We start from the raw sequence: 17,731 nt of genomic DNA on the forward strand, positions 1-17,731 counted from the left end.
CAGATGTAGTATATTTGGATTTCCAAAAGGCATTTGATAAGGTGCCACATAAAAGATTATTACACAAGATAAGGGCTCATGGGGTTGGAGGTAATATAGTAGCATGGATAGAGGATTGGTTAATGGACGGAAAACAGAGAGTAGGGATAAACGGGTCTTTTTCAGGTTGGCAGGCTGTAACTATTAGGGTGCCGCAAGGATCAGTGTTGGGGCCTCAGCTATTTACAATCTATATTAATGACCTACATGAAGGAACCGAGTGTAATGTATCCAAGTTTGCTGATGATACAAAGCTAGGTGGGACAGTAAGCTGTGAGGAGAACACAAAAGAGTCTACAAAGAGATATAGATAGACTAAGTGAATGGGCAGTAAAGTGGCAGATGGAGTATAATATAGGGAAATGTGAGGTTATTCACTTTGGTAGGAAGGATAGAAAAACAATATTTTTTAAATGGTGAGAAACTTTCAAATGTTGGTGTTCAGAGAGATTTGGATGTCCTCGTGCAAGAAACACAGAAAGCTAGCATGCAAGTACAGCAAGCAAAAAGGAAGGCAAATGGCATGTTGGCCTTTATTGCAAGGGGGTTGGAGTATAAGAGTAAGGAAGTCTTGCTACAATTGTACAGGGCCTTGGTGAGACCACACCTGGAGTACTGTGCACAGTTTTGGTCTCCTTATCTAAGGAAGGATATACTTGCCTTGGAGGCGGTGCAACAAAGGTTCACTAGATTGATTCCTGGGATGAGAGGGCTGTCCTATGATGAGAGATTGTGTAGAATGGGCCTATACTCTCTGGAGTTTAGAAGAATGAGAGGTGATCTCATTGAAACATACAAGATTCTGAAGGATGATTGACAGGGTAGATGCTGAGAGGTTGTTTCCCTTGGCTGGAGTGTCTAGAACTAGGGGGCATAGTCTCAGGATAAGGGATAGGCCATTTAAGACTGAGATGAGGAGGAATTTCTTCACTCAGAGGGTTGAGAGTCTAGCCTGGCAGCTCCAGTAGCTATCAACCAGGGGTTAGTCTCTGGGTTACATATACAAACATTTTAAGCCAAAACCTTCCTAATTTCTGAAACAGAACAGCCTGTACAGGAACAGACTCATCCAGCAGCACACTTGTGCACGGACAACTCATTATAAACCTGTTACAAAGAAATAGGTGAAGAGTTGGGAATTATTTATTGAGTACTTCCATGAAAAATAAAACAAAAACATTAGATCAGCAGTAGTAATTCTCTAAGCTACGTCATCAGTCCAATAATCCATCTCCGTCTCCTGCAGCTTGATTCTCCCTCCAACAATACTACTCCCACTTTGTTGTGGATGCAGCACAACTAAACTTTCATCTTTCAAAAAATTTTTTTTTTTTTTAAGTCCACAATGAAGCAGCATTTTCAAATCAAGGCCTGACTCTTTTAAATATCAATAAAAGGCAATGAACAAGAAAGACAAGTTAAAGGCATGGGATAAATCAGAGAAAAGAAAAGAAATAAAGCAATAAGCAAGATAAAGACCGACTTGCATTTATATAGCGCCTTTCATGACCTCAGGACGTCCCAAAGCGCTTTACAGCCAATGAAGTACTTTTGAAGTGTAGTCACTGTTGTAATGTAGGAAACGCAACAGCCAATTTGCACAGAGCAAGGTCTCACAAATAGTGATGTGATAATGACCAGATAATCTATTTTAGTAATGTTGGTTGAGGGATAAATATTGGCCGGGACAATAAGTGTAATGGTACTATAACAGTAAAGAAATGGCCATTGCTCTGCATAAGCAAATTTCTTTTTTAAACCAGATTTTAGCAAATGAAAACATGCGACACCCTTCATGCTTCATTCACCCATGATTACAGATATCTCCATGATACTCAGCGTTCCTCAAACCACTGGTCTAGCCGCTTCCTGAGATCCACACTCAACGTCTTCACCGCCACATGCACACTCTCGACCTCTCTTTTCAGCAGCACCGACTCACTCTATTTCAGAACTGACCGGTTTCATCCTTCACCTTATCCGGCGCTTTAACATGAAACTTTTTTCTTCCTTTCAGGTGTCAAGGACGCAAGCTTCAACAACTCTTGGATACCAAGGAACCTCCTAATTCTTCTTTCTCTTCACTTTCCTCTGACCACATCCCTCCTTGCAATCTTACCCTTTGTCCTGTTTTCACTATCCCCTCTGCCCTTTCCCTCTCTGACCCTGAACGATTAGTCCTCAGCAAAGGCCTCAGCTTCATCCCCTTATGCCCCCACCTCAATGAATTTCGAGCTTGGCACGATGCTGAGCTCTTCTTCCATCGCCTTCGCCACTGCACCCACTTCTTTGGCCAGGAGTCTTCCCCCTGCACAACCAGCCCTTTCTCCCATCTTCAGAATTATCATTTCACCTGGACTCCTCCCTCTGGCCTCTTACCCTATTTTGATCTTTTCATTGGGAACTGTCGGCATGACATCGGCTGTCTCAATTTCTCTGCTCCCTTCACTCACTCCAGTCTACCTTCCTCTGAACTTGCAGCACTCCGTTCTCTCAGATCCAAACCTGACATTGTTATTCAACCAGCTGACAAGGGCAACTCTGTTCTTGTTTGGCGAACAGACCTCCACCTTGTGGAGACTGAATGCCAACTCTCCAACACCTCCACCTACCTGCTGGATCACAACCCCACCACCAAACATCAGGCTATCATTTTCCAAACCGTCACTGGCCTCATCTCCTCTGGAGATCACTTCGCCCCCCCCCCCCCCCCGATGGCCTCCAACCTCGTTATCACCCAACCGCACAGAGCCCGCCTCTACCACCTTCCCAAGATTCACAAACAGAATTGCCCTGGTAGACCCATCTTTTCAGCCTGTTCTTGTTCCACAGAACTTATTTCTTCCTATCTCGACTCATTTATCTCGCCTTGTCTAGTCTCTTCCTACCTACATCTGCCACTCTTCCGACGCAGTCCGCTACTTGAACAGTTTCCTGGCCCTAACTGTCTCCTTTTCACTATAGACGTTCAGTCCCACTACACCTCCATCCCCCACCAGAACGGCCTGCGTGCCCTCCGCTTCTTTCTTGAATGGAGGCCCAACCAGTCCGCATCCACCATCACCCTCTTCCACCTGGCTGAACAACTTCTCCTTTGACTCCACTCACTTCCTCCAAATGAAAAGCGTCGCTATGGGAACCCTTATGGGTCTGAGCTACGTCTGCCTTTTCATGGGATACATGAAACATTCCAGGCCTACTCGGGTCCCCACCCTCCCCTCTTTTTCCAGTACATTGATGACTGTATCGGTGCCGCTGCCTGCTCACACTGAGAACTAGAAAATTGCTTCCAATTTTCACCCCTCCCTCACCTTTACATGGCCCATTCGGATGACTCTTCCCTCCCTCGACTTCTCTATCTCTATTTCTGATGATAGGCAGTCAACCAATATCTAAGCCCACTGACTCCCACAGCTACCTTAATTACGCTGCCTCCCACCCAGCTTCCTGTAGATACTCTATTCCATTATTTTCTCCATCTCTGTCGCATCTGTTCTGACGATGTCACCTTCCACACCAGTGCTTCCGATATGTCTTCCTTTTTCCTCAACTGAGGATTCCCCTCCACTGTGGTTGACGGGGCCCTTAAACGTGTCCATCCCATTTCTCACACTTCTGCCCTCACACCTTCCCCTCCCTCCCAGAACCATGATAAGGTCTCCCTTGTCCTCTCCTCCACCACACCAGCCTCCACATTCAACGGAATCATCTTCCACCATCTCCAGCACGATGTCACCACCAAACACATCTTCCACTCCCCTTTCAGCATTCCAAAGGGACCGTTCCCTCCGCAACACTCTGGTTTATTCTTCTATTACTGCCAACACCCGTTCCCCTTCCCACGGCACCTTCCCGTGCAAGGGCAGGAGATGCAACATCTGCCCTTTCACCTTCTCCCTTCCCACCATCAAGTGCCCCAAACACTCCTTCCAAGTGAAACAGCAATTTCCTTGTACCTTTTCAATTTAGTACATGGTATTTGCTGCTCACTATGCAGTCTCCTCTACATTGGGAAGACCAAACGCAGATTGGGTGATCGCTTTGCTGAGTACCTCCGTTCAGTCTGCAAGCGTGACCCTGAGCTTCCAGTCACCTGCCATTTTAATTCTCCAACCCACTCCCACTCTGACCGTGGCCTCCTGCACTGTTCCAATAAAGCTCAACGGAATCTCAAGGAACAGCACCTCATCTTTCGATTAGCCTCTTTAGAACCTTGCAGACTCAAAACTTCAGATCATAACCGCTGCCCCTATTTTTCCGGTGCTGGTAATGGTTCCGATGTTGCCATTTACAGCTCCTCTAGACCCATTTTTTGTTCCTTTTATTGTCCCATTAGCACCCCCTTTTGCCTTGCACAATCATCCCTTTTGTCATTTAATCACTCCTGCCCTCCACTCTATCACAGACCTTCCCGTCTTCCAGTTGTGAAGTACCTTCTAGTTGTGACGAAAGGTCATCGACCTGAAACGTTAACTTTGTTTCTCTCTCCACAGATGCTGCCTGACCTGCTGAGTGTTTTTATTTCAATTACCAGCATCTGCACTATTTTGCTTTTGTTGACAAGGTTTTGTGTTCTCAGCCTCCTCAAAATGGAGTTACTGGGGAAGAGTGCATTTGGGGAAAAAAGTGAAAATGCAACAAAATAAGTACACTGTCAAGCAATTTTTAAAAAATCAATCGCAATTAATCTTGCAATGAAAATTTTTAATTTTTGTTAATCTTGATTTTAATCAGATATTTAATTGAAAAAAATTACTGCATCCAAGTTTGCTTTATTACTGATGCTATTATTATTACATGAAATTATACAGAAAACACATAAACTGAACTGTTTGTGAAAAGTACTTCTGTGATACTGGAACTTGTTTGACAATAGGTACAAGTAGCCGTTTTCAATCCAATGAACCATCAGAACGCTTTAAAAAATAAACTTCCCATTCACAAGCCCTTTAGTGTTTCCCTTCATAATGCTTTAGTTTGCCTTTACCTTTTTTTTTCTTTCAATTGCTTCTTGTTGAATATTGGTCCATGTTAACTACAATTTTTTTTTTTTTTATTCGCTTGACAGCTCTGTTTTCTACTTTTATTTTTTGCTCTCTTTCCTTTTTTAAGGATGGCTTTCTGCCCTGCTGCGCCACATCCAGCCTCTTTGCCTCAACCTGGCAGCTTTCTGTCCAACCACCCAGCCCGGAATGGCACTCCGCCAGTCACCCAGCATCAAGTGGCAATCCCTGTTGCTCCCTGATTGGCAGTCTCCTTTATTTTCTTTCTTTATTGCCTGATCCTACACTTCCATTGCTAGTAGATGGCTGGAAAGCAGTAGCAACAAGGGCAGGCACCAGAGGATGCATTGTCGGGTAAACTGAAATCATTTCATATTTTTAATTTGAAAACACAAGAGGAAGGTTAGATGGTGCTTGAAAACAAAGTTTTGAATGTAGAAACATTAAAAACATAGAAAAAGAGGAGGCCATTCAGTCCTTCGAGCCTTCAATATGACCTCTATCTCAATACCATATTCCCGCTCTCTCCTCATACCCCTTGATGCCTTTTATCAGAGCCCCTTTTTCAGAAACTCAGTATTATCTTCGTAACTTCCACAATTAACGGGTTAAAAACATTAATCACCAAAAATTTAAATGTGTTAACAACAGAAGTTAACTGTGATTAATTGACAGCCATAATACAAACATAAATTGTAAAGTAAAAGAAAAAACTGCAGTTACGCTGGGTGACCTCTGTGTACAAGTGAAGGTTCCTTACTTTCTATTTAAAACTTTCATTACAATCAGGTGAAGAATTTAAAAATTATTTTAATGATAAATTACTGTTCAAATGTGAAAAAATACCTCAACATAAATCCCACCTACTTCTTGTGAAGCAAAGTATTGGAAGTGAATCATTGCATCTTTTTGGAGATGTATAATGTACTGTTTAAAATTTTACATTAGGCAACTAAAAATATTAACATTTCCAATTTTGTCCAATTTTACCACAACCAGAAGTGAATTCTTTATTCTTTAAAATAGGTAAAAATATACAATCTGCTGCAATTTAAAAAAAATTAATTCTATAAAAGCTAAATTACCCTACTTACTGAATGAATAACAAATGAGTATGAAAATGAATAAAAGGTATTACAAAAAATATTTTCAAAAGCTATTACTGGATATTGAAGAAAGAAATAAAGAGAAGATAAGGGTGTTATTCACATTGGAGATGGTTAGGAAGTGGCAAAAAAAGTGCAGGGTTCAATTTGGTCTCAGTACATTTAGATTATTTTGATGTGGACATAGGAAGCATAATCTCAAAATTTTCTGATTACACAAATGTAGGGGGTTTGGAAAACAGCAAGGAGGACTACAAAAGACTTAAGAACATAAATTAGTGGAATGAACAGACATGTGGCAGATGCAATTTAATGTGGATAAGTGTGAGGTAATACATTTTGGGAGAATAAAAAAATAAGTAATAGGAGTATAGACTCAATGGAAATACAGAGATACCCAAGGTTTACGATACATCATTCTCTGAAAGTGAGAGTGCAAGTAGAGAAAGTTATAAAAAGTGGCAATAGCATTTTGGGTTTTATAAATAGGGGCATAGGATACAAGAGTAGAGAAGTAATGGTAAATTTGTACACACATTGGTTAGGTCACAGGTAAGAGTACTGTTCTTAGTTTTGGGCATCCCATTATAGAAAACACATTAAAGCCATAAAGACCATATAGCATAGATTCACCAGAATGATACCAAGGATGAGAAACTATAGTTACAAGGAGAGACTTGAGATACTGGCATCATTTCCACTTGAGCAGAAATGGTTAAGAGGTGGATTAATATGCATTTTTAAAAATTAGGAAGATTTTGATTGGGTGAATAGGGGAAGGCTATTTCCTCTAATTACAGAGTCGGTAATGAGCAGTCATCAGTTTAAAATGGTCACTGAAACAGTGAGAAGAGAGGTCAGGAGAATTTCTTTACACAGGATGTTGCTGAAGCATGGAATGCTTTGCCTTAGTAAGTGGTTGAGGCAAAGACCATTGCATCAAGGGAAAATTGGATAAATATTTGAAGCAAAGGGAGATACAGGGCTATGGAGAGCGCACAATGCAGTGGGATTAGTATTGGATTGCTCTAGCAAAGAGCTGGCATGAACAATACAGACCAGATAACTTCCTTCTGTGCTGTAAGTGTCTGTTGTTCTAAAGAAACACTCCAGGGATCTGCTGTGGGTTTTGAAATTCATACCTCAGCAGTTATTCTAAGTGAAATCAGCAACCCCTCATCTAGCTCTCTGTAGAGAAGCTCCCAATATTCCACTGACCATGGCATTCTGCAAAAGTTTGAGGGTCTCTAATCATAGCATCACTAATTATAACATGGCACATCGCAGAGGGATAAATATCAGTGCCACCTGAATCATGAACATGCCAATGTTTACATTTTTCAGATGCAGCGATATTGTTTTTTACATAGAAAAGACACCAAAGATGGCTGCTGGAGTCCGAATTTCAGTGCCCACAAAAAGTTCCTGGGAGTTATTTTTGAGCAAATGTCAGTCATTACAATATCAACAAACATTGGTCTATACTTTACCTCTTTTTCCAAATAGCAGGCCACTGACTCTGTTTCGTTCAAAAGTGAAACACCGCATTTGCCCCTAAGGGGAAAAATACATTCAGTTCAGCAAAACTTCAAATAAAGCCATGAATTGTTTTCAGTAAAAAAAGATACAATCTAAAACAAAGTACTGTACATGCACTTGTAGTTTCTTTGATCTGGCTGCCATTCTTGATCAGGTTGCCTGCTTTCTCCAGTGCTGCCACTGCCTCTTTAAGCAGGTTTTATAAAACCTGTTGCTGCGCCAGGTCTCCGCCTCTTCTCTTGGACAGCCTGTATGCCTCTTCCTATTTAAATCAGCTGACCCTACAATTTACACTACGACCCAAAGGTGGATGAAAGAAGATGAGCAATACCTTCCCCTCCCACAATTAATGAGGCACACACTAATCATTCCTTCAATGTGAAAATGCTAGTCTTTGAATTCAGGGACATAACTAAAGAGTTTTAACCCCTTGTGAACTGCTGCAACATTACCCGTGCCCTACCAATTCCACAGATTCCATTTAAGTTCTTGGTGATTACAAAATGTCAACAGGAAAAAACTGTTTTTGGTCAGTCTTTCTCCTTTTGGCTCATTCTTTTTGTTCATCCATTATTGTCATCGTCAGGGATATGGCTTCTGATGTTCTGATGAAAGGTCATCAACCTGACATGTTAACTCTGTTTCTCTCTCCACAGATGCTGCCTGGCCTGCTGAGGGTTTCCAGCATTTTCTGTTTTTATTTCAGACTTACAGCATCTGCAGTAATTTTTTTTTTTAATTAACTGTTACTTTTCTTCCTTGAGCTCCGAATTAGCCTCCAATATTCTCCTCTTTTCTTTTGTCTTGCCCAGAAGGCACAGAATCATACAATAATACACTTTCATGGGTTCCAGTAGCCCTCTGGTATATCAATTGAGTGACTATCCTTCGTGTGACCCAAGGAGTGAGTATTATTGGGCTATTCAACAATGAAGCCATCACAATTGAGCCTAATCTGTCTTTGCCCACATATGTACACTTTCCAGCAATAGAATGGTAGCACTCTCTCCTCTAAGTCAGAAGGTTCAGAGTTCAAACCCCACTCCACAACTTAAGCACATAATCCAGGCTGACACTTCAGTGCAGTACTGATGGAATTCTGCACTGTGTGAAATGCCATCTTTCAGATAAGACATTAAACCGTAGCGCCGTAACCCCTCTGTGGATGCAAATGATCACATGACACTACTCGAAACGAAGCAGGGGAGTTCTCCCAGAGTCCTGACCAATATTTATGCCTCAAGCAATATCACAAACAGATTATCTGGTCACTTAATTCACTGTTGTTTGCAGGACCTTGCTGTGCAGAAATTTACTGCCATGTTTCTATACATTACAACAGTGACTACAATTCAAAAGTGCTTTAGTGGTTGTGAAGTGCTTTGGGATGTTCTGCGGTCATGAAAGGCGCTAAACTGTTTCTTATAGTTTCGTGCCACATTGAGCCATCAGGAACACGCCATCTTTAAAACCTAACTATTTACCATTAAAATTGATATGTCCCATCAACCTTAAACATTCCTCAGAGATTTCCATATAAATGACCACACTCCTGTTAGGTTTGAAGTTGCTTGTGATGGCTGTAAGTGGCGCTGTAATAGGATTTTCCCATTTAGAGCACTTATCCTTTTGTCACATTTTTAAGCCTGTGATTGTGCAATTCCCTATTAAAAAGCTGGTTTGAGTCTGCCTGCAGTCCCAAACTCTATCCACTGGGTGACACTATGAAGGACTATGCTGTATTACTCTTCTTGGCTCCGACTCACTGCCATGATGGATCTCTCCTGTATCGCCAGGTTTTAACTTCTCTTATTTATACAGGTTTTAAAATTTTAATGTATACAACTATTAGCTTTTTTATTTTTTTCCTCAAGTTTTGCTGCCTGGCCTCTCATGTCTCCCCCTGAGCTTTTGAATACTACTGCCATTATTCTATGTAGATTATATTTTGTATTCTTTTCTTATAGAACAATGGCCTGGATTTTGCAGTCAGCAGCAAAGGGACGGCGCTCACCGCTGACCTCAAAAAAAGCTGCTCACAAAGATTTAGCAAGCTGTAGAGCGTCGATTTCCCCTATTCCGACGTGACTTTGAATCTGGTGCCAGCTATAGGGGATCTGTGGTGTCTAGCAACAGTGAAGTCATCAAGCAGGCTGATCAGCCAATCAGAATGAATAATTCTCTCAGCCAGTAAACCAGGAAGTAAAAAGCACAGGTTATAATGCACTTTTTAATCATTTTACAGAAAGCAAAATAATGATTAGGACATACAGATGGGATTAAGGTAGAAGCTGAAATATCATAAACAAACTTTAAATAATAAAATAACAATTACTTTAAAAATCATGGAATTTTAAAATATTGTGAGGGAGTGACACTATAGACCTCTAAAACTAGTTTTTCCAAGGCCAGAGAGGTTGTTCAGCAGTAATTATGACGTTAAAAACTCAGTTACACCTCATTCAACAAGGCTTTACATTTTCAATGATTTTTATAGCAAGAATAGTGCGTAAAAAGTTGAAGTTCACGTCAAATCACTGATTCTGTATTGATTGCAACTGTGAAGACAGCAACAGCGCATCCTGTGGAGGAGCAGAGTATCACTGATAGCAACTTTCGGATTTCCACGTTTAATTGCACATACGCAGACTCCAGAAGTTGCTGTCGTTTTTACACAGTAACGACGGCGAGTGCCGACAGCTTCGCGGACATTACAACTGCAATTTCCGGGCCATTATTTTTTGATTTTCTCACCCTTGCTGTTCCCTCCCCTGTTGCCCCTGGCCCATTGTGGGCTACTGCTGCTCACAGCCCTTGCCGGTCAGCTGCTCTGCAGCTAATTCTGGAGTGGAGCATCCTCAATTCTGCCCTATTCTGCCCTAACCCTTAAGCAGCAGGTCTCAAGCCTTGCACAACTCTGTCAGCTGCTCCCACTAGTGGCGTGCAGTGACCAACCCTCTCTCCAGGCCTAAGGTCACAATTGCTGCTTTTGTAGGGGTATCCATTACTCATGTGTCATCCGAGATAGTAAAAAAAATTTATTCGACCACAGGGAACATCATAGCCAAGCCAATTCTGTCCTCGCCCACATCCGCATAGCTCCGCTAAGTGCACTTTACTTCAGGGGTCACTGGATAGTAAACCGTTGTTGAATTTCCCCCCTCCCATAGTCCAGAGACACTAATACCAATTGTACAGTCCGCACTCCTACATCAGCTTAGGTTGGCTAATTTGGACCAGGCTTGAACGTGGGACTTTCGGGTCAATGACTCAGTTACCTCTGCGTCACAATATTGTGGTTTCATACCAGACGTGCTCCCTAATTTTGTTTCGGGGTGCGCGGTCCCGTTAACGGGCTGCGCAGCCCATTCAAAGTTCATACCCCACTCCAGACTTGAACACATAATCTGGGCCAACATTTGAGGGCAGTAATCACAGAATCTACAGTGCAGATAGAGGCCATTTCGGCCCATCGAGCCTGCACCGACACATATCCCACCCTATCCCCGTAACCCCACGTATTTAATCCCCGAACACTAAGGGTCAATTTATCATAGCCAAATCAACCTAGCCTGCACATCTTTGGACTGTGGGAGGAAACCGGAGCACCCAGAGGAAACCCACGCAGACACAGGGAGAATGTGCAAACTCCACACAGACAGTCGCCCGAGGCCAGATTTGAACCCGGGTCCCTGGCGCTGTGAGGCAACAGTGCTAACCACTATGCCACCGTGCCCCCCATGAGGAAGTGCTCCATTGTTGGAGGTGCTGTTTTTCAGAGGAGATGGCAAAATAATATCCTGTCTGCCTGCTCAGGTGGATGTAAAAGATCCCATGGCAGTATTAAAAAAAACAGCAGGAAGCTCTCTCCCAGTCCTGGACAATATTCCTCCCTAAACCAACACCACCAAATCAGATTTAACTGTTCATTCATTTAATTTGCTGTTTGTGGGACCTCGCTGTGTAAATATGGGCTGCTGCATTTGCCTAAATAACAACAGCGACTGCACTTCAGAAGTAATTCATTAGCTGTTAAATGCTTTGGGAAGTCTTACGGTGGTGATTTTATTTTATTTCTGGTTATTCACTGTGCCATCAGGGAGCTCAAAACTTCATATTCTTCATAGATTTCATAATCTTTATGGCATGCATTTCGACAAACATAGAAGATAGGAACAGGAGCAGGCCATTCAGCCCCTCGAGCCCGCTCCGCCATTTAATGAGATCATGGCTGATCATCCAAATTCAGTACCCTGTCCCTCCTTTTTCCCCATATCCCTTGATCCCTTTAGCCTCAAGAAATATATCCAACTCCTTCTTAAATATATTTAATGAATTGGCCTCAACTGCCCTGTGTGGCAGAGAATTCCACAGGTTCACCACTCTCTGGGTGAAGAAATTCCTCTTCATCTCAGTCCTAAATGGCTTACCCCTTATCCTTAGACTGTGACCCCTGGTTCTGGATTCCCCGCCATCGGGAACATCCTTCCTGCATCTAGTCTGTCTACTCCTGTTAGAATTTTATAAGTTTCAATGAGATCCCCTCTCATTCTTCTAAACTCCAGTGAGTATAAGCCTAATCGACCCAATCTCTCCTCATGCGTCATTCCTCCCATCCCAGGTATCAGTCTGGTGAATCTTCGCTGCACTCTCTCCATGGCAAGAACACCCTTCCTCAGATAAGGCGACCAAAACTGCACACAATACTCAAGATGTGGTCTCACCAAGGCCCTGTACAACTGCAGCAAGACATCCTTGCTCCTGTACTCAAATCCTCTCGCTATTAAGGCCAACATACCATTTGCCTTCTTAACCGCCTGCTGCATCTGCATGCTTACCTTCAGCGACTGGTGCACAAGGACACCCAGGTCTCGTTGCACTTTCCCTTTTCCCAATCTATTGCCGTTCAAATAATAATCTGTCTTCCTGTTTTTGCCACCAAAGTGGATAACCTCGCATTTATCCACATTATACTGCATTTGCCATGCATCTGCCCAATCGCCCAACCTGTCCAAATCGTACTGGAGTTTCTCTGCATCCTCCTCACAGCACACATGCCCACCCAGCTTTGTGTCATCTGCAAACTTGGAGATATTACATCTAGTTCCCTCGTCTAGATCATTTATATATATATATTGTGAATAGCTGGGGTCCAAGCACCGATCCCTGTGGTACCCCACTCGGAAAAAGACCCGTTTATTCCAACTCTTTGCTTCCTGTCTGCCAACCAGCTCTCTATCCAAGACAGTACCTTACCCCCAATCCCATTTGCTTTAACTTTACACACTAATCTCTTATGCGGGACCTTATCGAAAGCCTTCTGAAAGTCCAAATGCACCACATCCACTGGTTCTCCCTTATCTATTCTACTAGTTACATCCTCAAAAAGTTCCAGTAGATTAGTCAAGCACGATTTACCTTTTGTAAATCCATGTTGACTTTGTCCGATCCTGTCACTGTTTTCCAAGTGTGCTGCTATTACATCTTTTATAATGGACTCTAGCATTTTCCCCACTACCGATGTCAGGCTTACCGGTCTATAATTCCCCGTTTTCTCTCTACCACCTTTTTTAAACAGTGGGATTACATTAGCTACCCTCCAATCCATGGGAACTGTTCGAGTCTATATAATTTTGGAAGATGACCAGCAATGCATCTACTATTTCTAGGGCCACTTCCTTAAGTATCCTAGGATGTAGATTATCAGGCCCTGGGGATTTATCGGCCTTCAATCACGTCAATTTCCCCATCACCATTTCCCTACAAATACTGATTTCATTCAGTTCCTCCCTCTCATTAGACCCTATGTTCCCCGACATCTCTGGGAGGTTATTTGTGTCCTCCTTTGTGAAGACAGAACCAAAGTATGTATTTAATTTCTCCTAGGAGTTTAATTTAATAAAATGTCCCAAGACATTTCACATAGCGCAAACAGAGAACAGCAATAGGAGAGATGATCGTACACGTGGTCAAAGAGTTATGTTTTGAGGAAACTTTTAAAGCCAGGGAGAGGAGTCGCAAGTTTTAGGGAGAGACCTCCAGAGAGCAGGACCAAGATGTTAAAGAGTAGCAGCAAGAGGGGGGATGCACAAGAAGCCAGAATCAGAGGACCATAGGACCATAGGTGTTGCAGAAACAAGGAGTGATGAGGAAAGGGAAAGCATTGAGGTCAGTGCACTGAGGTTCACAAGCCCAGTAGAGGTTGGTAAGCACAGGGGTGACAAGTGAATGGAACTTAAGAACACAAGAAATAGGAGCAGGAATAGGCCACTTGGCCCCTCGAGCCTGCTCCGCCATTCAATAAGATCATGGCTGATCTAGGGCTCAAAGCCACTTCCCAGCCCGCTCCCCATAAAACTTAGTGCGGGACAGGATAAAGAGTGTGTTTTGGACAAGGTGGAGTTTGTGTAGAGTGGAATGAGGGAGGGTGGCAAGGGGGACATTTAAGTATCAGAAGTATGCATAAGGTGGGGGTGAAGTAAGGGCAAAGGGCCGCCATGATACGGAACTGGAGGTGAAAGTAGAACTGGAACTAAGTAATCTTAGTGACGGATAGAGTATCAAGTTTAAAACTCAGCTTAAGGTTAAACAATACACTGAGGTTGTGCAACTTCAGGTTCGATCGGAGTGGAGGTAATGATATAGAGGTTTTGACAGATGTATTCAGTTTTCCCAGTGTTCACCTAGAGAAACTTCTGACTCATCCATGATTTGGTGTTTGATAGGCAGTCTGACAACATAGATAGTCATGGAATTGTGAATGCAATGGGTGCTATCACTGAGGGGCAGCATGTGAAAGAAAATCCAAGATAGAATTTAAGGCACTCTAGAGGTGGCTTTGCAGGGGCAAGGGGAGAAGGAGCTGCTGGAGATGGACTGGCTACATAGGGACAGGGAGGAGAAGCAAGAGAATTTTGCCTTCATTGATAGTCATGGAGAGGTCGATAAGGACAAGAAATGATGTGTCATGGTTGTAGTCACAGATGATGTCATTGATGATTTTGACTATGATAGTCTCGGTGTTGGGGGTTATGGTTTAAGCAGTAAATAGGCAGAAAAGCAAGACAACAAACAAATGTTTGAAATTTTTATTTAATATTGTGGTTTTAATGTTTATTTTAATTGTACATATTTATTACAGTAATGGAGTAACTCCTAATATTGAGCATGTGTATTCCTATATTAAAGTTTTCAGCATTACAGCGCCTGAACTGAAACCTTACAAAACAGTTGGGCTAAAATTTACAGTTAAGCAGCTCTTGGAGTACGAGAACAAAAAGAAAGTAAATTTAAGCAGAAAGGATTAACCATTCTACCATATAATGAGCAGTAATATTCCTATTTAATTCTGAAAGTAGGAGGCTCGTCTTATATATAGAAATATGGATCAAAGCTGTGATCAGGACTCACTCCATCTTCCACACCAAATGCAGTACAGGAAACGTTTTTTTATCCGGCACCGACGGGACCGACGTGGTGCCAGTTCATCAAAAATTCCGGATAACCGAAAGCTATAGTAAAAGATACAGAGAGCTGAGAGCTCCGTATAAAGCAACAAACCCTGTTGCTTAGCAACAGGTTCAGAACAATGGCCACAAGTTCCAAGAGTCTCTGTAGCTTAGCAACAGCTGCAGCCACACTCTTGCACAGCAACAGATTGAGGAAGGCAAGTAGAATATGAAGTAAAACTTACCTGAACCTACTCCTGCATTTTGCCGGTTAACCGAGATTTCCGGTTATTTAGGTGCCGGTAAATCCAAAGTTTCCTGTACATTACTTACTGACTGTACCTGCTACATTGCAAGATCTAGTCAGCAAGTACAACACTGGAACTGAAGATAAACACAAGGCAAGAACAGCTACAACATTGCAATGAACAAATTTTCTCCTCCCATTTAAAAATATACATTTCATCTTTTCCAAAAGGTGCCTAAAGGTTCCTTCATCCACTGCTGTTATGTCTTTTGACAGAGGTTAAACTCTTCTTTAAGCAGGTAAGTTAACTGTGCTCATTGAGTCAGAAAACAGAAAAAGTTGAACAAGCGAGCAGGACCTTGTATTGTGCTCAACAAACCATCAATTTGCACATACAGTATCTCTCTTATGTGCAAAGACACTTCACCTGAATTGGCTACTGTGCCCAAACACTGCAACTCCGGACAAATATTTAAAACAAAGTCCAGAATAACTAAAAGTTTGGTATATGTATTTTTTTGAGATTAGGGCCTAGAAATTCGGTATAGCCGCGTTTGGGGCGCTAGTCCTGGCGATGCGCAAAGTTTAGCGCCAGGCGCAATTTAGCGCCACCTAGCGCGATATTGGGTTGCAGCGCCCCTAAAGGTGATTGCGGCGCTAAATCAGGCACTGCACGCTACGCTACTCTTAAGGCGCTAACCCGGCGGCGCAACCCAATTTCGCGGCGGTGGGGCGCAGCGAGGGTGCTGTCAATAATCACTTTCCCTGAGACACAGTGGCGCCGGCCAGCTCTTAAAGGGGCAAGTCAATTGGCACCACCAGACACACTCACTGCCTTGTAGGCCTTCAAAGCGGTGGGAGCCTACCTGTGGCGCACCAGCCTAGCAAGACATGGAAAGGGTGAGGCAGAGGGCGGAATGCCTCACTGATGGGGCATTGGATGCTTTGGTTGGCACAGTGGAATCAAGGCCAAGGAAGATGGTCGGAATGTGATTTATGTTTTGGACAGTCTCCCGGGTGTGAGAGGCAGTTATGTGTCAGTGTATTGGTTTTGCTTTCTGCTGCCATAACTTTCTCATGTTTGAAGGAACCACAATTTGTGTAATGAAACACTTTCTTCATTTACAATGGCCATGCCTGCTATTTACATGCATCTTGCCCTTCACAGGCTTGGGGTTATCAGACCGGTTCCATTCCTGTTCTTGGAATGGCAGCAAGCATTCCGAGAGAGGGGCCTAGAAGCTACTTCTGATCAGCCTCTGACGCGCAGCCTGAGAAGAGCCGCTCGCGTAGAAGTTCAGGCCAGCAGCCATCTTCTCAGCCGCCGACAGAGATGTCCTGCACCTTATCTGAGGCTGCAGATCTGGCTGAAGCAGCTGGCACAGCTCAGTCACCACCTCCTTTCTAAATCGCAGCCTTCTGACACACTGCTCCTCCGGCATGTTCATGTAGGAAAACTGCTGTCGGATAACCCTGCCAGGGTAAGGTCTGCTGTGGCGACGTCTGTTGGCCCTCCTCCGTCTGGCCATGCCCTCCCCCCTCTCCCTGCGTCTCAGTGCCCTTTCCAGATGATTCAGCAGCAGGACGTTCCCCTCCAATGCAGCCCCCATAATAAGTGCCCACAGGAAGGTTCCCCGTTGTCAAGGCTCACCAACAGCAAGGTGATGGTCAGAAGGCTGAGGATCGTCTGCCTGCGCTGGCTCAGTGGTCAAATGGCTCTCAGTATGCAGCTCAGCAACTCTTTGTAGCTCTCAAGGAAGTTGTGATCCAAAAATGGCTGCCGCTTTTAAACCACACCAGTCCCCTTTAAATAACGCTCCTCCAGCCCGAGAGCGACTTGGTAAGTCCCAGGTAAGCTGTCACTATTAGTGCCAGGTGCTACGGAGGGGGGCGCCACTGAATTTCCGGTCCGGGGCACCCAAAAGGCGTTGCACACTCAAATGACGTCATAATCAGCCTGTGCCCATGAGCGGGCGCTAAGATTTAGCGCCGGCGCTAAATGCATGCTCAATATGGGGCGAGGCGCTAGGCCGGAAATTGGCTAGCACCCCACTTCTCGGCCTCTTTAGGCGTTAAATCGGTGGCGCTATCAACCGAATTTCTCCCCCTAGAAGTTTTTAATGTAAAATCCTCAGTTCACATCTCATTCTAGAGGGATCTGAATTAAATAAAAGTACCCAATCAAAGTGAGCTGCAGCACGTGATGCAATGTATCAATGTGCCTCAACTCACTGGGATAGAGGTCTATGGACACAAAGATTTTTCTATACCAAAATAAAGATCATCTCCTAAATTTCAAACACTAACATCTATTTTCATTTGGAAATCCTAGAAGAAAAAATATAAAAT

At 43.3% G+C, this 17,731-nt stretch overlaps 1 protein-coding gene across 5 annotated transcripts in view; it reads right to left on the minus strand.

The window, feature by feature from the left end:
• Positions 1 to 17,731, minus strand: part of mta3 (metastasis associated 1 family, member 3) — a 383,768-nt gene that overhangs the window by 264,516 nt on the left and 101,521 nt on the right. For all 5 annotated transcript variants that reach the window (XR_015076459.1, XR_015076457.1, XM_085980730.1 and 2 more), the window contains exon 5: positions 7,639 to 7,702. Coding sequence is in view for 3 of the 5 variants with exons in the window: in XM_085980730.1 (XP_085836856.1) it covers positions 7,639 to 7,702 (64 nt within the window). In the remaining 2 variants the exon portion in view is untranslated. The remainder of the gene's footprint in view (positions 1 to 7,638; positions 7,703 to 17,731) is intronic.

The sequence above is a fragment of the Somniosus microcephalus genome, chromosome 3, assembly GCF_052327205.1.
Source record: "Somniosus microcephalus isolate GS21.2 chromosome 3, FLI_Smic_1.0, whole genome shotgun sequence".
Lineage (NCBI taxonomy): Eukaryota > Metazoa > Chordata > Chondrichthyes > Squaliformes > Somniosidae > Somniosus > Somniosus microcephalus.